Source organism: Impatiens glandulifera, chromosome 2, assembly GCF_907164915.1.
Source record: "Impatiens glandulifera chromosome 2, dImpGla2.1, whole genome shotgun sequence".
Taxonomy (NCBI): domain Eukaryota; kingdom Viridiplantae; phylum Streptophyta; class Magnoliopsida; order Ericales; family Balsaminaceae; genus Impatiens; species Impatiens glandulifera.
Genome location: NC_061863.1, coordinates 2,690,284 through 2,718,277, shown reverse-complemented (window position 1 = coordinate 2,718,277; position 27,994 = coordinate 2,690,284). Strand labels below are relative to the sequence as shown.

At 25.6% G+C, this 27,994-nt stretch overlaps 2 protein-coding genes across 2 annotated transcripts; both read right to left on the bottom strand.

The window, feature by feature from the left end:
• Positions 1-4,812: 4,812 nt before the first annotated feature.
• On the bottom strand, positions 4,813-7,811 carry LOC124923812 (pectin acetylesterase 12-like). The gene is made up of 12 exons (XM_047463791.1): positions 7,481-7,811; positions 7,299-7,381; positions 7,105-7,234; positions 6,949-7,022; positions 6,329-6,415; positions 6,137-6,261; positions 5,990-6,050; positions 5,716-5,769; positions 5,547-5,624; positions 5,381-5,483; positions 5,147-5,292; positions 4,813-5,059 (listed from the first exon to the last, which is right to left on the bottom strand). The coding sequence occupies exons 1-12, from the start codon at positions 7,686-7,688 to the stop codon at positions 4,955-4,957; spliced, it is 1,254 nt and encodes a 417-aa protein (XP_047319747.1). The 5' UTR covers positions 7,689-7,811; the 3' UTR covers positions 4,813-4,954.
• Positions 7,812-13,101: 5,290 nt separating this feature from the next.
• Positions 13,102-15,182, bottom strand: LOC124923749 (vegetative cell wall protein gp1-like). The gene is made up of 5 exons (XM_047463716.1): positions 15,166-15,182; positions 14,909-15,061; positions 14,588-14,831; positions 13,282-14,496; positions 13,102-13,146 (listed from the first exon to the last, which is right to left on the bottom strand). The coding sequence occupies exons 1-5, from the start codon at positions 15,180-15,182 to the stop codon at positions 13,102-13,104; spliced, it is 1,674 nt and encodes a 557-aa protein (XP_047319672.1).
• Positions 15,183-27,994: the final 12,812 nt, after the last annotated feature.

The window sequence follows — 27,994 nt, the reverse complement described above, 5'->3', positions numbered from 1 at the left end:
TTATATAGGTTTGATTTTCATTTAGAACACCGTCTTAAACTGAAATAAGAGGTAAATACGACAATTTTTTTATTAGTTTATAAAGGAGAATAAACTTTAATTTAAAAATTAATAATAATACAAAAAAAAAATATCGAATGAATTAAAGGCTAACAATAATTAGTGGTTTCCGTGATTTGAAGTACACATATAAAAGTGGGAAAGCAAACCAACTTCAAATGATCAATAATTAACCTAATGATTAAAAGTTATGCTTTTATAAATTAATATTATATATGTACTAATTAGGGTTCTTGATCATTAGAAATCCCCATAAGCTAGACAGCTTGCAAACAACTTTGATAGGCAAGAACATTTTGGGTTTCCTAATTAAATTATTGGTTAAATGAGATACATCACATATAAATAAATAAATGAGCTCATTGGTCTTGGAAGGAGTTATGATATTATTATATAATTAAATTTTAATTATTTAAAATCAAATTGATTAATTAAGTCTTAATTTTTTTTTTCTTTTTAACATGAATTAATGGAGGACCTTAATTATAAAGACAAATTAAGTCTTCATTTATTGTGGAAAAATCATGGATAATGTATATTGGAAAGAAGTTCAACATGTTAGTACGAGGTCTATTAGGGTATATGAGGTTAGGGAGCATAATATACACGAAATAGAAGATACTTTACAAAATAGAGTTGTCTCAAGGGTAGGAGATTAGGGTATTAAGTTCGGTTTAATATCAAAGTATTTCATTATCGAACGAGTTTATTAAGCATTATCATTCATTATCAACAACTTTATAAAATCATTTTGTGTTTGAAAATGTTTCTTTCCAAAATTATTTTTTGTCAAATATATTAATTTACACCACAGTTTAATTTATTCTAATCACTTATATTTTGAAAGTAGAAAAAATATTGATTAATCACTAAATATTTTATCTATAACATTTTTATTTTATTTTCCTTGTGGGTATTTAAGAATGATTTGAGCATATGATCAATTAATTTATAAGAAAAAATAGTATAATAATTCATTGTGATAAACAATCTCCAAACTCTACCCATAAATAACATAATTATGAATTGTGATATATATACATGCTTAAGTATGTATTATTATCATTGGAAAGCAATAAAAAAGAATAAGAAATAATTGGAAAAGCATAAACATATATTGGGTATAAAGTGTATCTACCAGCCAATACATGCACACTCAAGTATTAAGAAAATTAGTTAAAAGGCACCTTAAATGTTTCTTTTGACTACAAGTCTTTACTTTTGGCTTTAATCTTTCTTAAAATATATAATATACTTTTTTTTTCTTAAGGTAAATTTAGTTCTAAAATGAGAAAACACATCGATTCATGCATGTTTAATTATACAAGTGTATCTAAAACATGACAAATTATATGAATTTGGATTGTTTGTGGATATTAAAATGTGGTTATTTTTAACATTATTTTAAATAAAAAATGGTATAAATAAAATAACCCAAATATTATATAAATTCCTTGTTTTATTTTAATGAAACAGTATTTGTTGAATAATTAGTCATCTTTTAAAATTCTTTAAATCGAAGTGATTTTTTTTTGTTATTACAGCAGATGTCATATGCCGATTAAAATCTATTTCTCATTGATAATTTCATCATTCTTTTATGTGTAGCAAAAATTTAATGTTTCTAAAGTAAGATTTAACCGGTAGGTACTTTTAAATAATTTATTTAAAAAGGAAATTATTTTTTCATATGTTCCACAAAAATAATCCAATAAATATTCTTGCTTTTTGAATGGGAAGAAAGCTGCATGAAGTGAGTAATAAACAATAAAACATGATATAGTAAAAGATTCTAAGTAGAAAGCTTATTTATAAAATGGTTAATAAACATAGTTAGGCACATAAAATACCATTAATAATTTACAAGTTTGGTGAAAATGCAATTGAAATCAAAATATAATATGATAAAAAAAACATAGTCTAAAGTGTTCAATAAAGATATATACTTAAACCCACTTTCCACTTTTAAAATCAATTTCAACAAGCAATCAAATATCTTCACATCCAATCAAATAATTTCAAATCCACATGATATGCAAATACAGTTATCTAAAAATTGTGGCATTGAAAGGTTTGAGATGTGACATTGAATAATTAGGTTACTATTTCTTAAAAGAAATTTGGATTTTTAAGAGTACTCAATTTTCATTTGCATCCTCTTAATTATATTTTCTCTAATGATAGTGAAAATATTTTCTCTTGTATATAGATTTATAGTCATTTTTCAAATCCTTATGTATTATTACTTTATCTTTGGTTTTGAAGAGATGATTTTGATTCCTATTATGTTAGTTTATTATCTTGCTTTGCTTTAGTGCAATCCCTAAACTTTATAATGCAAATCTAGACTTGATTACGTGTTAGGGGTGAATCCAAGATTTAGGGTTTGGGTGGACTTATAAAAATAACGAAAAAATTATATTGAAAATTTTTAAGAAATTAGCGGGTATTGTAAAATTTGAACCGTAAAAATATATATTTATTTTAATATTTTTTTTCGGAGTCAACTTCAGCCCACCTGAGCCCCTATATAGATCTGTCTCTGGTGCTAGCTGAATTAAAGTTTATAGATATTCGGATTGTCAACTTGTAAAAATGTTTGTTTAAAGGCTAGTTTAAAACATCATTTAATATTATTAATGTCAAAACTGAATATATACGACGAGCCGATCTCGAGCTCTAATATAAAAACTCGAACCTGAATATGTATATGCTAAACCAGAGAGGCTCGAGCCTAAAATAGTTTGGCACACATGTACAAGATGATACACCACTATGACTAATAATACATCATAATATTATTTTTAAATGAAATACATCATAATCTCACCAAGTCTATAGCCTAGCTAAGAATTACTAAATATCCAAGTTACTAGTTTTCTTAGTATTATGATCAATTTTCCCTTTATTGTGAGCATAGTTAAATTCATGTGAAACTTCTAATTTTCTCTATCTTGTTTAGATTTATTAAAAAATAATTATAAGAGAATAACTTGATTATTTGGAAGAAAAAAAACCCAAGAAAAAAAACCGGACAACTCTCTTTGTCTCTCTCTCTATAGATTCTTCTTCTTCACTTACTTTAGACCAAACCTCTCAATCTCTCCCTATAAATACATGGTTTATGTTCCATGTTTTTCTCACCATTGATCCTCACTACAAGATCAAAACACAAACACACCCTCTCTCTCTCTCTAGATAATTAAGGTCAAAAGCAGATACACATACATTTATGGCCGGAGGAGGGAACAATTACAGTCGGCAGAAGCCATCAACTTTCTCAGCTCTCTTCAACATGTTCAAATCGAAGAGTCGACAACAGGGGAGAGGAGAGGCGGCGGCGGCGGTGACAGCGACGGCGGCGGAGGAATATAATATGAAGCCTTGCAGAGTGTGGCCTAGCGATTACGACAGAGGTACTTATGTGGCTGAACCAGGAATCGATTGGAGGGCATCGGCCTATATAGAGAAGATTCATAATTATCAATTTTCTCAAACTTCATCAGATTGATCTTCTTCTTCATCATCATACAATTTTAATTATATAATTTATATCTCTGTTTTTATACCATTATACTAGCTTGTTTGCTGGTTGTGTTTGATTTATCATTATTAGTTATATAGAAGTTGTCTATATATATATATTGTATATGTTATAAGATTTTTAATAAAATTGAAAATTAAGGGTTTGAATAATTAATATTCCATTTGAAGTATTGAATAGTTCAAATGAAATGCAGGTAAAACATAAAATATGATTATCATGAAATGTGGATGAATGTTAAAAAAATACTTTTTTTTTTGTCTTATCTTGTAATGATGTAATTTGTTTAATTTATGAAGCTTGACTTGTCTTTGTATTACTGAATTATTAAATTTTGTTGAATTTTTTAGTTTAGTTTAAGATTAAATCTTAATAATGAAAAGATTTTAAATAATAATTATTAATTTAATTCTAATAAATAAATAAATATGAAATTAAATATTAGCTTTAATCAACTTATATATAAATAGGACTGATCCAATGTAAGCCCAATGCTAAAGCTACCTACTAGGCCCAAACATTTTATCTATCAGAAATTCAGAATTCAATCAATTATAAATAAATAAAAATTAATTTTTATATATTAAATAAAACAAGTTATTGATGTTAGATAAATGTTAAATTGGATAAAAATAAAAATTTACAGGATAAATAAATTGTAAATAAGTAATAAGTTAAAGTAATTTTAACGAATAAATTACTACTGCAGTTTGAGCGAGCGTCTAAAACAAATAAAAAGAATAAGTTAAAGAGATTAAATGTATCAAACACACCGAATATAAGCGTTTTGAATAAACTATAATTAACCAACATATCTAATTTAACGAATAAATTGAACGAATAAAAAAACGAAGAATATGAATAATTACCGTCAATAAAGAAAAAATCTAATAATTAAGGGCTAATTTGATTGACTTATAAACACGAATAAGTTTCGATTAGATAATAAATTGTTACACTAATTATAACAAACAATAGTTTTAGCGAATAAAATTAAATAAAACTAAGAATTTAATGAATAATTTGAAACAAATAATAAAAGATAATTTGGAGCAATTAAACATTTCAAAAACACCTAACATTATCAAATAGAATAAGCATAATCAAATTAGCTAATAATTGAAGGCAGACACTAATAATTGAAGTTTTCTAGATAAGAACATGATTAAATTGTCAATTCAATTTGCAAAGATAAATAACTTACAATATCACACCAAATAATAATATTAATAGCATCATTTGTTTTATATAGTTTTGAATGGATATAACATATGTATCATATGTTCTTAATCAAATTGTAACTTTTAAATAAATAATTAAAATTAACCCATTCCTAAGACAATTCATTTCCTAGATCTGATCGTGACAAGTTTTGTCACTCGGATAAGGAGAGTCTACATCATCGCAGTTTTTCGTCCGATCGAAAAACCAATCTCCAACCGCGACCGCCACCCTCTGTTTACATTGTCAAAACAAAAACCCGAACATCCTCAATTATGTTGTTTCAAAACAAAATCTCATATATGCATACAAACAAAATACCTTGTTGCCAATACTAGGAGAGTCGTTAGCAAACCATGTGTCTTGTCTCTCCGTGTGACAATGAGCGAAACACGAATTTATAAACAACCCATTTTGCTTCGACGAAGAGAAACCCTTTATCGCGTTCAACATATGGTTCCTAAAATCTGTAAAAAAAAATTATCTATTTAACCGTTAATCACCAAATACAATAACGATAAACAACAATATCAACCACTATATTTAAAGGAAGACCTTGAAAAAACTCTATCTGTGAAGATGAACACATGGAATGGTTAGTTCGGCATCCTTTTGGATCGGCTGTTGATGATGATGCAGGGATTAAACTAGCTTGGACCTAAAATAATCAGAATTATTACCAATAGGAAAATGTAACAAAATATATTGAATATTGAATTACCTGCCATGAATCATATGCTGAATTGAGTAAAAACAAAGGTGTTTTGATGTTTTCAACCAAGTTCTCGGGGAAAAAACACTACAACAAAGAAAAGAAAGATCATGTTAATACAAAGAAAATCAAAAACAGTTTTTTCGCAAAGAATAAGATTACGAAATAGGATTCAAACCGAGGTAGCATTCAGACGATTCGTGCAACTAGATGGTAAATTCTTTCCCACACCCTGTTTATAATGAACAATTGTTATATGATTAGTGTTATTTGAAAAAAAAATAAACTTGTTCTATGAAGATTACATATACCATGGACTTGATTAGCCACAAATCACAACAAAATGAAACTACAAATAAAAAGACATTGAAACTCAAAACCAATGTCTAAGAGGTCAAATTTTGGTTTATTCGAGATTACAAATTTTCGTTAAACTTAAAAACATAACGAACCTGCAATGAGACCACACCATCGAACATGTTCCTCATTGTACTCGTACCAGACACATCTGTGCTGCATTTTAAATAAAAACGATCATAACATTAATTTTCCAATAATCTAAAAGGCGAAATTTTAAACTAAATTGTTGAAGAATTTACGCGTCTAGGAATAATCCAGCATCACTAAGGCATTTAACTTTAGTATTATCAGGAAACAAGCCACGAAACTCGTCGCAATGCAGTATAGAGGCCAATCCCCCTGCTGAGCAGCCCGAAAGAAGTGCCTAAAAACCAAACAAAAATGTTTTAGCATCGATAAACAATATATTTAGCGTCGATAAAAATGAACACCTGATCCGCGTTTTTCATTCCTTTCGACATTAATTCTTGCATACCCGCTAACCATATCCGTTGTCCCCGAAACTGCAGTCCTGCAGCCTGAGAAACCGATCAATTAATTGAAGATATCAAATTCAGTTTAAACTATAAAAACCCATTAAATTTTTTTTATTGAAAAATGTATATATTGTAACAAGATACCTAAAAAGGATTTATTTTCGAGGTAACTAACATAAACCTAATGCCATTACCTCTTTAAATGAATCGGGTTTATTCCTTAAGATGGCTAGAATAACCCTAGAGTCAAGGGGTTTTATTGCATAGGGTGTTATGACCCATTTAAATTAAAATGTTCATAATGGGTATTAAACATGAAGCTTGTGATTGTTTATCTATTTATTTATTTTGAAGTAATTCGCTTGAAGTTAAGATTATTTTAAATGAGAATCAAACTCGTTTATTAATGATAGTCGCTTATTACTTGAACTACCTCAATGGATTCAAAATTCGATATAGAAACTTCGTTTTTTATGCAAGACATTTAAGTGTGCAAAGAGCATTCTTACCTATTCATAATATCCTCAAATTCAATTAAACTAACTAAATTGAAAGAAAAAAAAATTGAGAGGAACCTTGTTTTCGCCTTCGCCGGAGAAGGATGCCCCGTCGCAATACCGTAGCTTAACTCTGTTCCAATTGAAGAAATCTAGAATAGAAAACAGAACCCATTTCAATTTAAAAAAAAAGAACATAATAATAATAATATTATTTATAAAAAAATAAAAAACCTGGATTTTCTTCTTGTTTATCACTAAGAATTCCGGTGAATTGCAACCGTTTCTCCATAAACTTGGACGATCCTCGTCTAGTCGTCTTACGAAAAACACAATTTCTGACAGTATTACACCATCCTCCACCCTAAATCAAAACTGGGTTCAGATCCAATTTTCAAAAACCCATCTAATTCAACAATCAAACAAACCTCTAATTGAATAACCCAACTATTTGCCCCCGATCCATGGCCGGAATTTATATGATAACCGGGCAATGTTCCGTCTAGACAAACTGCAAGAACTCAGGATTAGATTTAGATTCATCATTCATTCATTCAAAGTTCAAACAGTTAGATTTGTATCAATTTTTTGTAAAATAAACAGATAATACCGGCGCCCTTATCAGCGGCTCCTTGAATAAGGGTCAGACCCACAAAGAGAGGATTGGGTCCGACGGCGACGGCGGCGGAGGCGGCGAGGTTTTCATCAAGGAGGAGCTCTGTGTAGTTGGAATAATACCCAAATCCATGGGTAAATCTGTTGAGAAGAAGAGAAAGAATGAAGATGAACAATGAAATGATGGAAGTAGGATTGTTCATCTTTCTAATCTTAAATCTCACAGTGACAGAAATTCCGGATAAATAGGTCCGACATTATTTAGTAGACAATCGAAGAGAAACATAAATCTAGTTGTAAGAAAATGTCGGTGTTTTGTGTGTGTGATTGAGATTGAGTAAAGGAGGATAGATCTTAGAAAACAAGTGTTTTAAGATCTTCTTTTTTCAAATAATTCACTATTGTTTATCTTGTAAAGTGACTTTTTTTTTTCATAGATCTATATACACAGCACTTTTTTTTCTTTTTTCTTTTTTAATTAGAATTTTATCATCTTTATCATGGTCAAATTCATCCTCTGAAAATAATTCCATTTTCATATTTGTTTAAAAAAAAACTCATTTATATTATACTATAAACTATATAAAAAAATAATTAAAAAATTGACTTTTTAATAAAATTTTAAGTTATGCTGTAAAAACTTTTTTTATCACGTTTTTATATTAGATATGTTTGAGCAATTTAAATAAAAATTATAAAATGACTCATAAATGATTTTTTAATATTGTTATTTAATTTTATTTATTTATAGAGAATAAATTAATTCAAAACTTATTTAAAAACGTTTTAAATTAAAATTAAAATCATTATGATATACTCTTTAACAATTTATCTAGATTCCATAGCTTAGAAGAAGTGAATATTCCAAGAAGTCTTGAATTCGAGCTCATTAGGTAACGCATTTAGTTCGTCTAATTAAATTAGTTGAGTGTTTACAGGTTATATACTTTATCTGCATAGAGTAACGTTACTTTAAAAAAAAAACCTTCATTCTAAAAAAAATATCCTAATAAAAAATTCAAATTAAGAAAATCATAAACACAAACTAAGCATCATATATATCTCAAACAACAACTTCAAAATGAGTTTAACCAATTATGATTTATTATGTTAATATAGCTATTAGATTAGTGTTGCAGTCTTTTTATAAAAAAAACTTTAATGTAAGAAATTCATATGATTCATATCTCCACTTCAACTTAGCTTTATTTTTTTTTATATAAAATTAAACAAATAATATTTATCTTGGTTTTTTAGTGTAGTAATTTTATATGGAGAATTAATTGGATGTTGAGTAAAAAATTGGATAACTTGTTTTAAAAAAATGTAGTTATTTTTTTTTACTAGAAAAAGATGTATAGGTTAGTTACTAATAAAAGAAACATTTGAATTTGTTTATATGTTAATAGGTATAACACTAAATTAATTTTCTTTACCAAGAAACAAGCTTCTTGAAAATTATCACACTAAAGTTACTTCCTTAACAAAGTGTCATTTGTTATTAAAAGTACAATTTACTTGAAATACCAACTCATCATATTTTTGGAAATAATTAATTAGATTGGTGAATATAGTACATCTCATGTATTTATCAACGAGAGAGTTAGAGAATTGTTATGATCATATATATATATATATATATATGAAATAATTTGATTTATTTCCACTTATGTTGGATTGTAGATCAAATTGAAATGTCACTTTTAGGAGGAGTTTTTTTATTATTATTGAAATAAATAGAGGAGTTCCAACTCTTTCTCAAAATAAAATTTGACACAAAAGTGGACCATAATTCATTTGAAAGATTTTTATATCATTGTTTAAGTAGACAATTCAAGTCGTCTTCGGGTTGACGGTTCGAACGGACAAGTTAACAAGTTAACAGGTTGAGTGATACTAACCTAAACTTCACTTGTAACCTAAACTTCACTTACAGGTTAAAACCAATTGACCTGATTAACTTGTTTGGCTCGATTGATCTGACTCAACTTAAACTCAACTCCGATGTAATTAATATTATATATTTCTTTTTCAGATTAAAATAACATCAACACAAAATAAGAATGAAGTTAAATCACAAATTCACTTACAAAAACCCTACGAAAAATGAGTGAGTAAATAGGAAAAAGCAAACACAAATCTTTACAAAAAAAAAATTATAAATGGATTTGTGAGTCTACTTCGTGTCATTTAAGGTCGACCCCATTTTGACATATTTATTATCAGGTTAAATAAACCGACCTGATTTCGACCCAAACCTAAAAATACATGACCTTATATTGATTTTATCGTGTTCGGTTAGGATTGTGTTTTTGTGTCGGGTTATAATTATACGCCCTAATATCAACCACCAATTTAAATAGGATAATATTATTTAATTTTTTGTATTAAAAAAACTCAAATTTTTAAAAAAATTGTTAGATAAGTTAAGTGCCTAAATTACATTAAAAAATTAAATATATAATATTTGTTTCCCATACTAAAATTATTGTTATTGAGAGAAAAGAATAATAAAAACAAAAACAAATAAATTTAAAATAAAATATAAAAGTTACATAAATAATAAATAAAAAATATTTTTGGCATAGGCCCAAACTTCGGGCCGGTCTTGTAATGATTCGGAATTTTGTAAAAACAGATAAATTACCCTTTTAAAATCCACTGGTTTCAGCATGGAATAATATTACAGAAAAAATACGAATGGGCCTTTAGATAGTTCAACTTCAACCCAAATATAGGCCATTAACGAACAAACCCAAACCCAGTGTCATTAACGAATTTCTTTGTATTTTATATATATTAGTTGAAGATTAAAAAAAATATAAATATGTTTGCTATATCTAATTTATTAAAATATTATTATTTTATATTTTATTGAGTTTACTTATATATAATTACATCAACATATCAGTATTTATTATGAAGATGAAGTTAAATGACAAACAAATACTAAGAAATTATTGAAAAATAATGCATATAAATAATAGTAGTTTAAAGTACATTTGTTCTTAGAGATAAGAAACCTAGAAAAAAATAAGGACAAAATGCGTCAAGAGAATAATGAAAATAAATAAAGAGGAGCATGGATGATGACAATGTTTTGAATGATTTTAGACAATTTTATTGTTAGGAGTGACAAAAATGATAATTTCATTTGTTTATGGTTATTATCAAATTATTAAACATTTTGAATGATTTTTTTTTTAGAAAATTTAAAATAAATTATTATTTTATAATTAAATATTATTTGTAGGTAAACTCATACGAGTAAGTGTATACATTTTTCAGAATCCTCTTTATCTAAATAATGTGTAAATATTTTTTATTTTTCGATTTTATAGGATTTTTCAAAAATAAAATTGAATTTATATTTATAAATTATTAGATGAATTAATATAATTAATTTATAAATATAACATTTTGTATTGTTACTTATTTATTATTAACTTTTAATTAATTTTTTACTTAATTATTTTTAAAAAATAATTAATATAATTATAAATAATAATAATATATAATTAATATTTCTTTAAAATAATATATGGGATCTAAATTATGTATAACACTACAAGTAGTTCCAAGTAGTTATGTTTGATTTTCAACACTAATTCTCTTTTTCAAATGTTGGATATATAAACTTATTTAATACATAGATTTAAGGAACACAATGGATATTTAAAATCGAGTTCGAGTTCGGAATCAGAGATAGGGGGTGAAAATGTTATCCGATTAGGTTTGGGGTTGTGGATGGATACAGTTAGAAACTCAAATCCGATATCCGAATATATTACTTTTAAAAAATATATATTATTAAAATTTAAATGACTTTTAAATTCCACCTCTTAATCAAAATTATAATAAATATTGTTGTACCCAAAACAAAACTCTTTTACCCAAAACCATAAATACGTCCGCATCATTATAATAAGTTTTCACTCTCCTCATTAATCATACTCTTAATCTTCATTTTTCATATTTTTTCAACATCAATTCCACTTTTATCTTCAATCAAAAGATAAAAAGTTCTAAATCCAAGTCTCTAATAATAAAACGATTGTTATATTATTTAACCTCTACGATATAACTATGCAAATAAGTAATGTTTTCATTTGTGTTTTTCAAATTTCAATATTACTAGTTTTAATGTTATTTATTATTTAATAAAGTTATAATGCTTCTTTTTCAATTCTTATAATCCTATAAATATTTATTAACTTAATCTTCTATCTCTATTTTGTATTTTTTTCTTCTGTTTTAACAAAAGCAAAATTGACATTTTTATAAATTTTATAATATTATTTAAGAATGATGTGTTTTTTTTCTTTTGAGAAAAATGTATTGACGATAAAGATTTTGAAGTTTATATTTAATTAAGTATTATGTTATATTCATTTCAAGTTTATTTTGTAATATAAATGAATTTATATTATATAGTATAGATGATTAATGTTATTTAAGGATAAAATATTTATTAATATTGTTTGGTCTATCATATTTTGTAATAACATGTGTTAGTTAATTTTTTTTAATATTTAGTATATTTAGAAAATAATAAATATAATTTCACACTTTAATTGGGTAATGGGGTACTCGTCGAATATCGGTACCCTATAAATATAGAGACACGTCGGGTTCGAGGTCGAAATCGGGTAGTAAAAATCGAGTTCGAAGATGGATACTTCACTACCCGTAGGGTAAGGTACTCGTTGTCAACTCTACCTAGATTACAACAAAATCTAGTTGAATAGGTTACTAATATATAATTAATTTTCTTTTAAAAACTTTAATTTAATACATAGATTACAATAATATCTAGATGAATGGGTTGTTCTTTCCACATGACATACCAGCAATAATTAATCCATAACTTTGAGATAGTAATGTACTTATAGAAATAACATAGAATGCAAACTTATATTAATGACATTGCAAGAATGGATTAACCTTAGAATAATAAATTTGATAACTCCCATTTGTTAAAATAGTAGTTGAGTATGAATAGTTATATAAATTAACAATTGTTTTTGAACTTAATTTGTGGGATTGTCCATATATATAAAAAGGTTAGGGTTCAAAATGTTATCATCCTATGTGTGTTTCCATTTATATGTTGTCCTTTTTCCTTTTCTTTTTATTTATGCTACTTTGAACTTTTTATGATTTTTGTATTCTATGTTGTAACTTTTAACTTTAACATCCTTTATAAAATGAATCATATGAAAAATCTTGACCATACTTATAAAGAAAATTCATTAAGGAAATTGAAACAAAAGGTTCATCACACTTAAACATCTCACATAGCTAGATTAGTACATCTACTAGAAAAACATGAAATTATGATAACCTTTTTTTTTATTACACAACCTAGATGGGAACTTGAACACAGATCCCTTGTTACTAGAAAGCAATAACCAAAAGTAAATAACACCGCGCCAACTGCGTTTATTAGACGCGCGCCAACATGAAATTAAGTACTTAACGACTCAAACTCCAAACCTGAAAAACAAACAAAATCAACCAGTTCATTTCAATTTTGTCAATATGAATGGAATAATGCAATGAAAAATATTGAAAATCCTTCACTAACAAGATAAAAGTATTCTGAAACTTTCGAGTTCATTTATCTGTGCCCCCATCAACATTCAAATCTGCAGCTTTTTCCTGCAATGAAAACCATGATAAGAATTCTTACATTTTACATCTAAAAACATGATTTATTTCAGAAGAGTAATAAATGTAAAAAAAATAGAAAATGATTGTCATTGCATGAGTAGAAACACGAGTTTAAGGACAAACCTGTTTCACCATTTCTGTCTTACTATTACCCATTCCTGAGGGGCTTGAGGGGTTACTAACCACTCCTGGGGGGCTTGAGGGGTTACTAACCATTCCTGGGGGGCTTGAGGGGTTAACAACCATTTCTGAGGGGTTAACAACCATTTCTGAGGGGCTTAAGGAGAGGTTAACAACCATTTCTGAGGGGTTAACAACCATTTCTGAGGGGTTAACAACCATTTCTGAGGGGATTGAGGAGGGGTTAACAACCATTTCTGAGGGGCTTGAGGAGAGGTTAACAACCATTTCTGAGGGGCTTAAGGAGAGGTTAACAACCATTTCTGAGGGGCTTGAGGAGGGGTTAACAACCATTTTTGAAGGGCTTGAGGAGGGGTTGACAACCATTTTTGAAGGGCTTGAGGAGGGGTTGACAACCATTTTTGGAGGGATTGAGGGGTTAACAACGTCCATTTTTGGAGGGATTGAGGGGTTAACAACCATTTTTGGAGGGATTGGGGGGTTATTAACCATTCTTGAGGGGTTAATAACCATTCTCGAGGGCAATGCATCGTAGTTCAATGAAAGCTTCAACGGATTCGGATCTACCGGATGAGTTTTCAACAGAATTGGTCCGGCGAATGAAGAAAGAACGAAAGGTGGATTTGGACCTGCAAACTGGGACGTTTTCGATAAACTTGGTCCAGCGAAATTAGAAGGCACGAAAGGTGGATTTGGACTTGCCAACTGAGTTTTCAACAAACATGGTCCGGGAAAGGAAGAAGGCACGAAAGGTGGATTTGGACCTGCCGGATTAGTTTTAAATAAGCTTGGTCCGGGGAATGAAGCAGCCACAAAAGGTGGATTTGGACCTGCCGGATTAGTTTTAAATAAAGTTGGTCCGGGGAATGAAGCAGCAGCCACAAAAGGTGGATTTGGACCTGCTATATTGGGATTCAATAGACTTGGTCCGGCAAATCTAGAAGTGATAAAAGGTGGATTTGGACCTGTGAAATGAGTTTTCGATGGCATTAAAGCTAGATTGTGTGGTCCATAAAACTGATAGGGAGGTCTACCTTTTTGAAGCAAATTAGCCATCGAAGTACCCACGAAAGGAAAATAAGATGCACCATTATTCATGTTCGACATCGACCGGCCTGTCCCGGACCTCCTTTGCAATGCCATAATTTGTCCCCTAGGAGCCAAGTTTAATGGACTTGCTTTGACTGTTTTAATCACCTGTGTATAAAACTTAATTAGTAAGAAATTAACAATAAAACTAAAAGTACTCTTGATTGTTTGTTATATATAAGGTAGTGAAAAAGCGTACTTTTTGGCCCTCTGGTTCATTAGTTGCACTAGACTTTCTCTTCAAATTGACCTTGGACTTGACAGCAGTTCCTTCTCCACTATCCTGATCAGAAGAATCTGATAAAAAGATAATGGTTGGATATTCCTCCTTTTCAGCTACAGCATCGACCTCATCCTTCTTTCCCTTTTCAGAAATTGTTTGGTGAATAGTGAGACCGAGTTCATTAGTGATGAGTTCCTTTTCAGCATCAGCATCTTTTTGTCTGAAATTTCAAATAAAGAAAATAAAAAGTTCAATCTTTACAATAAATTAAAGAAAAACAAAGAAACATGTACTTACGACTTTTTAGATTTACGGGATATCTGTGCTTTAACACGTTCAAGCTTATTTTGTGCCATTATATAATATTCGTATAAAGGCAAGGTGAGGAATGTTGAAGAAACACCAAATGATAAATCAAGTTCAGCCAAAACACCTTCAATGTTCCTTTTTCTGAATGAAAATCAAGATTTGATCAATTATTAGCTAGCTAGAGATTAAACAAAACCCTTATGAAAAATATATATGTAATTTGAATAAAGAAGAATACTACTAACCTTTCCACAGGATTCATCGTTGTTAATTTCTCAAGCTCTAAAGAGATTAATGGTTCTTGGTGAATATTTCCATTGAACCAAGACATGGATTTTATAGGTCCCAAAAGCTGTTTTCTTTACTGTCACCTGTTGTTTTTTTTAGCAATATTTTAGAGAGAGAGTATATTAATGATGAAGAGAGAGAAAGAGAAAGAGAAAGAAAGACTGTATAATTAATTTTTTTTTTCAAAAAATAAATAAATATTAAAACATTTAAACAATTAGAACACAAATATTAGCAGACTTGGAATTTGAAGAAAACTACTAGGCTTGTTAGGTAATATTTTTTTTTAATTATATATTAATAACTTTAAAACAATTTATAAGATAATTAATTTGTATAATATATAGTTTGTGATGATAATTAATTATGCATGTAACATTGCAACCTTTGCCTTGCACGTGGACTTCTTATGATATTAAAAACAGACACCTAGCTAGGTTGTCTATGTCCCACACAATTTAATTTACATATAATAAAAACAAAGATTGTATGTTTTGAGAATTGTGTATAAGCATTTAAATTATTGCATGCAAATTGATGGATGTATGGTAATAGCGCACTATAGATTATCTCTAGGACTTGTTTGTTCTTGATTATTTGAAATTTTTAATAATTTTTATAAAAAAATATTTATTATAGTATTTTAATTAATAAATTAAATAATGGATAAACCAAACTTTTTTGGTATGAAATAAGGAAAAAAAATCAAGATAGAGATATTTTTCACCACATTTGGCCTAATCAAAAGAGTTTAATATTAGTTAATCATGTTTTTGTAGTAGTTTATTTTGTGTTTAGGTATTTTAGGTATTGCCTACATAATTTAGTGTCATACTTAAGATTTACTTTTATATTTTGGCATAGTCTCTTTTTACTGTTATAAACATATACATACTTTTAATTTTTTAAAAATTTTTTTTATATAATTTGAAATATACTCTTATACCTAACAAATTTATTATATTTTAAATTTTTTATATATAGTATATTGTAAACTTAATTTTATTTGAAGATGTAATGTTAGGGTTTATTCGGATTTGGGAAAAAATTATAACTCGGGTTATTTGAAAATAATGATGGGTGGTAATTTTGAAAAAAAATATAGAATATTTTTGATAAAAATACTTAAAATGTATTAATGTATAAGGATAAAATAAAAAATAATAATTTAAAATAAACGATATTTAGTATTTTGTGTAATGAATTAAATATTTTGATAAAAGAGATAAATTAAAATATATTTTTTGATTTTTTTATTATTTAAAAAATTAAACCGAACAAACCCTAGTATGACGTGTGAAAGACGACGTAATCTACCTTTCTGCAAATTCTGTTTTCAAAACCTGACTGATTTTGAAGACGACAAACAGAATTAAGAACGTTCCATAATCAACCTGTCTGCAAATCCTGTCTGATTTGAAGGCGACAGAAACAAAACCAATCTTTTTGAACCTTTCTGATGTGTAAACGACAGAGAATCAACATTGTTGACACTGATTGGTTCAGTTGTATGATACGACATAATTAACCTAGTTGACACTGATTGGTTCAGTTGTGTGAAAACAGAAAAAACTTCTAAAACGTTGATTTTTTTTAATCGCACAGGTGTCCGATATTTTAGGGTTTATTGAGGCCTTGTTCTCAGTTGTTTAAATAACTGAAATTAAAAAATATTATATCACATTTTTATTTATTTATTTAAAATAATTTTGTTTACTTTAAGTCTTTAAAAAAAAATTACCTCTTTAAAATTACATATCACTCTGTTTTAAATAACCTAATTTTCTCGTAATCTCAATCCGAACAAAATTTAAACAAATTCTGATTTATGTAAAAAATTATTGATGGCTGTGATTTTGATGAAATATATTTTTTACTTGTTTGATTATGATTACATTAAAAAAAACAAGTCTTAAACCTAATTAGTTAATTTTATTTTTATAAATCAATTAAAATAATTTTATTTATTCTTTAATTAATTAATTAATTCATCAATCAAAATATATAATAAAATACATTTTTTTAAAATTATCTTTTATTATATATTATACCCTTTAAATTGTATTAACATAAAATAATTTTAAAATTGTATTAACATAAAATAATTTTAAAAATCTCTATATAAAATAAGGTATTATTCGATAGAATTAATTTAAATAATTAAAAAAAATTAATTAATTCTTTTATCAATCAAATCACTTATCATTTAATTAATCAAAATATCAAAATATTTTTTTATTTCTTTTCAAAATTTAGTTTTCAATGAAATATTATTACCTTCAAGTTAATATTTCAATTCGGTAATATTTCAATTTTTCAGGAACTTTAATCAGGAGTTCAACGTTCTTTTATTAAAATTTATAAATGTATGTAATTTTTATTTTGAGGAATTAAAAGAGAACTAACATTATACCCTACCGACCCGACAATAATCACTACTTAAACTCAAAGCGCTTCCGGATAAAATCGAATCCGTGATCTTTTTAGTTTCTTAAACCGATTCTTACCCTTGACTACTCTGGTGAATTTTTTTTATGTAGATTTAACCAAAACTCTATGGAGTTATTTAATAATATTATACAGTGAGATTTTTTTAATTAATAACATACTTGATAGTATTAATATATAAGAAATTTTTAATTAAATGTATATTAGTTTATAAATTAAGTGATATGGTTATAAAAGAAGTGAATAAAAAAATAGTTTAGAAATTATTTAATAAAAACTATATAATTTTGCTCATAGACAATAATTTTATTTTTCATTTAACAATCTATATCCCAATAAATCTTTATATAGGCAATTTTAATGTTATCAATTGTGTTAAAATGATAAAACTAAACTTATGAAAGAAAATATGTAGAAGATTTGCAAAAATGAAAGATAAAAACTAAGACATAATAGTTTAATAAAAATAAATATGTTCTTTTAATTAATACGTTTATTTATTTTTTTGGTTAAGTTTATAGGTAGTAGGTGAATTTGAATTGATATGATTATTTAATGCGGCCCTGCTCTGTTTTTTTCAGTCGTCAGATCGATATCATATCTCCTGGCTTCCACCACAAAAATTGAATTTGAATTTGCATGCAACCTTAGGCTTGCACGTATATGTCTTATAGGTTGTCTATGTCCCACACACATTTATTTTACTTATAATAAATGACAAAAAAAGATTCCTTGCTTTGAGAATTGTGCATATGCATTCAAATTAGTACATGCATCGTGATGGGGACATGACGGTAAATAATGCAATGTGAGATTTAGGCCTTGTTTGATGTTGGTTATTTTGACATTTTTATTTGTTTTATAAAAAAAATAATTAATTGTTACTTAATAGATTATTGAGATTATTGAGTTTGTAAGTTCACGATAAGAACAATTAACTCATTAATTTAGATATATTTGTGAACTATCTAGAACAATCATAATCATACTTACATTTAATCATTATCATTAATTTAAATTTCTTAGATACTAATTAAAGACTCGGACATTACCCAATGATTCTCAATAATATTTCACAAAAGACTTCAATTTCTAGCCGCTCTTCGAAAATGCAAAAGTAAGTGAGTTATCGATTCAACTTTCTCGTGATAGTACAACAACGACTAGTATGTGAACACTTATTTACATTCTATCAAAAATAAACTTTATTATGAAATAAACTCTCCATAATATTTAATCTACTTCTATATCTAATTCGGTTAACGAATTGAATCACTAGACCGATGATCAAACATGTCATTAACTATGACATTTCTACATATATCAATAGAAGCAAACTAATGAGCCGTCGTAGCTAAATTTTTTACAATACACTAAATTTCATCTTAAAAACTGATCGAAAAAATCATACTCACAATGAATCTAAAGAACTCACAAAAAATTTTGCACACAAAATAAAATTTTCTCCAAATGCTATACCCATTGGATAATTAGATATTTTGGTGAAATATCTAGAACAATCATGATCATACTTATATTTAATCAATCGATACTCAAAAACTATTCGACTATGTTGCACATCTATTACACTTTGATATTTGATAAAAGAAAGATTAAAATATTTATTGATATTCATTAAAAAAAAATTACTCAAAGATTAAGTTATATTAATATAATGTTTTCTATTTGGTGTAACGTTTTCTATTTGGAAAATTTCCAATATTAAAAAAGAATATGACTTATAATAAAAGTAAAAAATAAAATAAAATATATACAAAATATAAGATATTTAATTAGTAATGAAAATGAGTACCCAACAAATAATACCGTCAGTATTCCCAAGACGGGATCGAGAATGAATAACTAAACTCGTGTTTGGGTTTGGGTTCGGATTCGGGTTAGGGTTTGGTTTCGGTTTTGAGATCTGGAAAGTGAGTAAAAAATGAAATATTCGTTGGGTTAAAAAGATTGATAGTGGTTGATAACCGACCTGAAATCCAAACTCAATTTATACATAAAAACAATATATATATATATATATATATATATATATATATATAATAAAATAATAATATGCAATATTTAGAATTTTCCTACTCTTCCACATATAGAGATAGCAATGTGCTCATATCCGCATGTATCTTCGGATGGAATCAGAAATAAGAATTCAAATCGAGTTCGGGCAGAGTGGGACCTGAATTTTGGGTTGCTAGACCCAGGTAGAAAAAATATGGTTTTTTTTTTTTTTTTACATTAAAATTTTGATTTAAAACATTGATTTGGTTAGAATTTAAACCTATAACTATATAAGAATTCTTAGTTTTTATCTTAAACAACTATACTACAACATTTCATATTTAAAAAAATATATTTAACTTAAATATCTTATTTGGACTGAAGAACAAAAACAAATTCTATTGTCCTATCAAAGGTATCCAAGGGCTTGATAGACTCATTCCATTTTCGATTCCGAGTTCGGATCGTGAATAAAGAATTAAATGAAATAATGGTCAAGTTCAAGGATGTCTAATGATTGAGAATCGCCCGTATCCCATAACAGATTTGTACATAAAAATATTTCACATATATATTAAGATTATTATATCTAATATTCATAATTTTCACTCTTTTACATTTTTTTAGAATGTAAGTCTTTTTTTTTTCTTTTTTTTTTCTTCTTATTTTAAGTTAAACAAAATAAGATTGATTAGAGATATCACAATATTGAATATTTTGGATGGGTATATTTTGGATACCCATCGGGATCACATACACATGTTATCGGAGATGAGGATAGTGTCGGAGATGGCTAGCTATATTAAAATTGGGGACGAGTTCAATACTACGCAGGGCCGGCCCTGGGTAAGCCCGACAAGCCCATGGGCTAGGGCACCCACTTCTAGGGCAATCTATTTAATAACAAAAATAGAATTTAAGTTAAATTTATTAAATTTTTAACCTAAGATTTAAGATGAAAAACAAATATTTTATTTAGTTATGAGTTCAAATTTCACCAAAAAATACTTTTTTAAATCAATTTTTAAAACTAAAATTAGGGCATCAAAAAAATTCGCCATTTTTCTACATGGGATAGGACAGCGCAATTCTCGGGACCGATACTAAATTACTAAGCGACGGGTTTGTACATATGTTGTCATCCCTATTTACGTATCTTTTTTTTCTAATCCTATGTTTAATTATTTTTTTTTACTTGTTTTTAGGTTTATTTTAAGTTGAAAAAGACAAACTGAGACCAAAATTATCATAAAATCAGGGAATACTCGAATTATTGAGAATGAAAATTGAATATAATATAGTGTATAATTGTATTGCAATCAAATATATGCGAAAATCCTACTCTCGTTTAGTATTGTTATCCTATATTTAACCCATTTAATAATATTTTCTTTAAGTAAAATAAAATGTGCTGTGAAATCTAAATAATTAATAGATTTTCACATATTTTTTGACAAATCAAATTTTTTTATATCAAACAAGATAATTCTAATTTTAAATATTTTAATTGTAAAAAATATAATTAAAATAACAATACATTGTAAATTAAAATAATATTCTATAATAATGTGATCAAAAGTAGGTAATTAGTTAGTACTAAGTTCTAAGTCCAAACACAACCATAACATGAATATGGCACAACATGATTCATTTTGAACCTAGATATCAAAATTAGTCAACACAAATTAATGATAATTCAGGAAAAACATAATTCACTTATATTCCTTTTCATTTTTAGTTAAATATGATTGCACTTTCCTAATTATCTCTTTCAAAAGTGATTTTGTATTTATATACATTTTATGTGGTATCTGGGTTAATATGAATTTTTCTAAAGGGGACACTATTGGATTGTTTGGTCCCACAAACATTATTGATAAATAAAAAGGATAAGACAAACAAAAACATGTTTCCATTGAATTTTTTTTTATAAATATAATCCTAATCAAAACATTATTTCATTCCTCTACTTATCATAATATCACTTAATTCATTAACTAACAATAAAATATTTTTTATTTTTATTTTATTATTATATATTTATATTTTTTAAATCGTTTTAAAAAAAAATAACTTTCTCAAAATCAACCCCATCAACATATTTTAAATAAACTTAAATTGAACCATTTGATATTTTATTTTGGATTTTTTTTGAAGCTTGAATAAAACATTTTATGTGTCTTAATTTTTTTAAGTTTAAATATCACTTTACCTCTAAGTAAATAAAATAGAAAGATGAAAAAAATTATTAAACTAAAATATTTTATTATTTTAATAAATAAAATTAGTTATGAGATAAATGAAATTAAATTACATTAAATGGTGAAAATATTGAATATTGTATACAAATAAAATAAAAAATTGATATAGAGTTTTTTTTTTTTTTATCACATTTCAAATCACCACAAAAGATAATTTTTGAAAGTCTAATTAGCATTTTACTTCTAACTAAATGAAATAAAAATATGAGAAAAAATTGTTAAAAAAATGTATTTTAATAAATAAAATGATTGATGAGATAAATGAAATTAAATAAAAAAAATGAAATATTAGGTAAAAAATCCAGAAAACCAATATCAAACAAGCTCTTGGTTATGGATATATATATTTTTTTATCACATTTTGAATTACCATAAGAGTTAATTAGATTGTATAGGAAAAAAATTACTGAATTTTTGGTATATCAAAATAGAGTAAAATATGATACTAATATCGAAAACTTCAATAAGGTAAAAGTAAAAGATTTTCAAAATTTTAGTAAATCGGTGTATACAAACATATCTAAATAATATTTATAAATTAAAAATATAATTTAATTTTCATTTTAATAATTAAATTTTGACAGAAGTTATAACTTTTCAGTCAAAATAAACTTACATCAACTAATTTTAATAAAAAAAAATTATAAACAAATTTGAAACTCTAACTCTACAAATATTTATTTTTTATTTCTAACCATATTTTTTATTTCTAAATATATTTGATAATAATTTAGCTATAAAATCCTATTTTTTGAAAATTAAAATATAAGTAAATTTCAATATTAATGTTTTCATATTGAAATTGTAGTATATAACGTCAATATTCATATTCAATAGGATCCTCGATCACTACGATACTATATCGAATTAATGGTACGATAATGATATAATTTTTCATATACTAATTTTTTTGTACGATATAGGGTTGGGGTGTTCAACGATTCGGTTTTCGGGTTATTCGTGTTTCACGGTTCAAATTTTCAAAATGTTTTTAACCAATTCAAAAACCGAATCAAACTTAAATAAAATTAAATGAAATTAAACCAAATTTAAATTTGAGTTTTGATTCGAATTCAAATAATTTAAATTCGAACCGAATTCGATTGTTTTAATATATTATATAATAAATTATAAATATTTAATATAATATATAATAAAAATAAATAATAAAAAATAAATTCAGTGTTCGGTTTGATTTTGAGTTGCAACTCAACTTGAAAATCAAGTTAAAAACGAATTGATATAATAAAATTTATTAATCGAAAACAAAATTCGAATTCGGTAAGATATTAAACCTTCTAAAAACCTACCTTAAGATTAAATGTTCAAGTTTTTTCTTATAACAATATTTATAACAATATGTCCAATGTTTATGTATTTTATATTTTATGTTTACATTTTATACACATTTTATGCACATTTTATACACGACTCAACATATAGTTGAGTTGTGTCATCTCTTTTTACCGGTCATAAAAACTTATTGTTTATTTATTTTGATTTTTTAATATAATTTTTTAATATATTTTAAATTATACATTTATATACATTTTAAATTAATTTTTATTATTTATAATAATTTTTATATATAATATACTATCAATAAACATAATTTGACCCGTGTCAGTCCATTTGAAGACATCATGTGAATTGACGTCATACCATTCTGATGTGAAGATGTTATGCCTGATAGAAGACGACAGAATCAACCAATGAAATTATGGATCAACAAAATCTACCTATATTGAAGACAACAAAATCTACCAATATTAACACTGATTGATTAATGTAATAAATAACACAGATTGTTTTAATGCAGTTAACTGATTGGATCAAACAATGCAGTTAATGTTATATATGTTACACTGATTGGTTCAGTTGTATAATGTTGTTAGAATGTTTTTTTAATTATAAAAATTCAAATATATCTGAATTTCTTATCTATTAAATAAAATATTAAAATACATTTTATTTTAAAAATTAATAATATTTATTTTATTATTATATATTAATATTTCTTAAATATTTTTTTTTATCAAAAAATCACTTTTTTAAATCAATTCTTAAATAAATTCAAACCGAACAAATTCTAAAACATTTTCGATAATTTTATTAAATCCAACCATAATCATTTTCTCGTAAATCATGTTATTTAATTCATTAATAAAATACTAAAATATTAATATTTTATCAACTTACATACTCAGACTTAATATTCCCATCAATCAAACCTATTTTTCTTTCTGTATAAATATGTTTATCTTTTTTTCCTTCTATATTATCGGATATTTTGGATATTTATTGGGAATGAGATATCCGAGTTATCAAGTATGTAGATTAAATATTAAGTATTTTTTAGGACCGAAATTGGGGATGAGTGACTATATTAAAATTGGTACGAGTTTGGATATAATATTCATTCGGTAGTGTATCTTTGTCATTCCTATATTTAACTCATTTTTTTTATATAATATTATATTTCAATAATAAAAACAAATAATATATATATATATTAAAACTTATAATAAATAAAATAAAATATGTTAGGAAATCTAAATAATTAATAGTTTTCCACATTGTTTTACTAATTAAATTTCAATCAAAATTTTCCTATCAAACAAAATTTTCTAATTTTTAAATAAAATTTTATAGTTTAAAAAATGAAGTATAATTAAAATATAATACATATATTGAATAGTTAAAAAACTTTTCTTTAATAATGTGAAACACAACCATTAATCGGCCTATATATTATGATCCATTGGTCGACACAACGTTAAGAAAACTTAACACGAACACGATATATAAATAAAAAATAATTTAATACCTAAAATATAATATAAATTTTCAAAAAAAAGTTATATATTTATCAAAATATATATTGTTATATTAGTAAGTACAATTAACCATATCACTTTTATATATATGTCAAAATTTTGAATCTTACCTTATAGATGTTATTAATATTTTAATGTCAAGACAATGGCTGAACAAGAAATTACTAGCACAGTTTGATATCTTTATTTTTATTTTCCTTCTAAAAACTCACTAATTATATCTTATTTATTGGAGTTACTTAATTTATTAATAAAAATATCAAATATTTTACCTTATATCAAATTTAAATTTTAAATATAAAAGTTATTATAATAATTTAAATAATTAAAAGTCAAAATAACTTAATTTTTTTCATTTAATAATTTTAAAAATATATATAAATAAAAGTTTTATATAACCCAATATCAAACAAGCTAGTAACAATTAGTCTAGACATAATTTATAATAATAAAAAGAACTTGTTTCTCTTATATAATTTTTCATTTTTGGTTAAATAGGATCACACTATGGTGATTATCTATTTCAATAATGATTTTGGATTTATATTATTGATTTTATGATTGACGTAAATTCTATGCATATAGAGGATATGGGTTGTCTGGTTGGATGTATGCTACTATGTATTTTTATGCATGTTGATTTTAAAGGACCTTCTTTATATCCAACATTGTCATTGCACGTGAATTTCGTTTGTTACTCAAAAAAATGGACACATGGATTATTTGGGGTCCACACACATTATTCGTATACAAAAAGTTAAAATAAGATAGACAAATTATGCACGTATTGAGTATTGTGAATCGGTGGTTAATACAATCATGTGACATTTTGGATATGTTTGTCTTCATATTATGCAACAAATACAAAAATAAAGATATTGATATTATTATTACACATTTGGGCCAACACGATCCATAGGTAATAGTTATTTTTGTGTTTAGGCACGACCTGAACTCATTCGTGTCGTATTTAATATTTACGTTTACATTTTTTTTGACACGGTATAAGAACATGTTGAGTTATCATTTTCTAACGTTATAAATTATTATATTTTTAGTTTTTTTTTTAACTTTATTAATACTATTTTTCATTATATTTTTAGGTCTAATAAATTTATTTTAAATAATTTGATCAATTTTTTATATATAATGTATTCATCAGTGTTATAAAACTTTTTGAAACCAAATTTGGAGTGAAGTAGACATAATTAACCTATAATGACTTGTGTTTTAATGTAATTAATCTTATGTTGACACTGATTGTATCAGTTGTGTCTACAAATGAGAAAAATAAGCTAAACATAAAAACTATTTAAATATATAATTAATCAAAATTGTTGTATTATATTAGTTTTTTTTTTTGTAAAAATATATTTATTACAAAATTAAAAAGGGTGTTTGAATAAATGTGTAAAAATGATATTACAACTTAAATATTTTACACATAGAGCTCCATTGATCTGGATAGTTTTCTTTTTAACTCAGAATTAACTCTTTTATATATATATATATATATATATATATATATATATATAATAAAATAATTTATTAATCAAAATACTAAAATACTTTTTATTTTATTTTTATAAATTTTAAATATTAAAAATATTAAAATAATTCAACAAAATAAAAATTAAATAACCTTAATTTTAATCAAACAAAGTTTTTAATTAAAAAAAGTCTTAAATAAACCCTTTAATTTTAATCAAACAGTTTTTAATAAAAAAAAGTCTTAAATAAACCCTTTCAAGTCAAAATAAAAGCCTGATAATATTTTAATAGAAAAATAATTGGAAGATGAAATTTAGGGGAGAGAATGTGGGTAAGAATGACATGACAAATAATAATTCGATTAATCAAAATAATAACAAAATTTTAATATCTTATCTCTTCTAACCCTCTTTTTACTCTTTATCATTTTTTTAACTAGTGAAATAGTGACATCATTTCTTTCTCATTCTCTTAATTTCTCTATGTCACTCCAAATTTAAAAAAATACAATAGGCTATTTATTTGGTTACAGAATTATGAAAATTATGGTATTGTGTTAATAAATTAAAAGTATTAATATTTAATGATTTTTTAAAAAAAATTATTCTTTTATTAATATTTTAATTAATTTATTCATTAACTCAACCTTAAATTAAGAGAAAACCATATATTCACAAATCTTTGTTACATGTATATAGTAATTGAATTGAGAAGTGTTTTGATTAATAGATTACAAATTTTAAATTTCACTTGATTTAAAATAAAATTCATTTCTGAACTTAAACTCGTGTTGAGAATTAAGTAAATATGATATTCAAAATTTCAATATCTTCTCTCTCAATTGTAAACTTATTATTTGCTATATTTTGATAATTAATTTTTTAAAACAAAATTTATTGATTGAAGATGATGTTATTTGAAATTATTATATACTCACTATTGACATTTATCTTTTGGAATCAATTTTGTGAATTGTAAATATATTTGAAAAACTTGAATTATGATTTTTTTTCATTATTGAGATTGTACTATTTTTTGTCTCATATTCATGGATAAATTATATTCATGCTTATATTCTAATTTTTGTCAGTCCATTGTTAGTTCATTAACAATCATAATTGATTCCCACATATAGAGCATTCATGGTAAACCCTTAGAAATATTTGTTTATTTGTTCTCATGATTGAATTTAACCAAAATGAAAACAAACTATTTTAATGGTATTATTTTGTTTAAATGGATAATTACATAAAACAAGTATCAAACACTCCTAAATACTAAAAATTAAAATAAGCCCAACAACTTTCAAACTCAAGGCCCAGTATTCCCCTCAGCCCAACCCATTTTTTTCTTTATAAATATATTGAATGTTTGTCCAATGACAAATTTGTCCACTTTTGATCATAGCTCTCAAGAGCCAAGAGGAATAACTGAAATTTAAAACTAAAAGGTTAAGAAAATATATTTTTGTGATTTAAAAAAAAATAAAATTTTGTTCTGATTATTAGGTTCCAATCACCAAATTTCATGAAAATTACAAATTTGGAATTAAAAAAAATCTTATTGTGAATTCTTTAAAGATGTGTATAGATATTTTTTTTTATCATGATATTGGTTTTCAATTCAATGAAATTGGTGAGAGATCACATGATGCAAATCTCTTACCTTTATTGTATTCAATAATAGAAAAAACCACAAAACTAAAAAAATATGTTTCCCCACAAAACTCATTT

Excerpts from the sequence above, each read along its gene's own strand:
- LOC124923812 (XM_047463791.1), bottom strand. The coding sequence starts at position 7,688 with ATGAACAATCCTACTTCCATCATTTCATTGTTCATCTTCATTCTTTCT. Across the intron at positions 5,293-5,380 it reads ACAGATAGAGTTTTTTCAAG|ATTTTAGGAACCATATGTTG; the intron begins GTCTTCCTTTAA and ends TTTTTTTTACAG. Across the intron at positions 5,060-5,146 it reads CTCCTAGTATTGGCAACAAG|AGGGTGGCGGTCGCGGTTGG; the intron begins GTATTTTGTTTG and ends CAATGTAAACAG.
- LOC124923749 (XM_047463716.1), bottom strand. Across the intron at positions 14,832-14,908 it reads TCCCGTAAATCTAAAAAGTC|ACAAAAAGATGCTGATGCTG; the intron begins GTAAGTACATGT and ends TTGAAATTTCAG. Across the intron at positions 13,147-13,281 it reads AGACAGAAATGGTGAAACAG|GAAAAAGCTGCAGATTTGAA; the intron begins GTTTGTCCTTAA and ends TTTTCATTGCAG.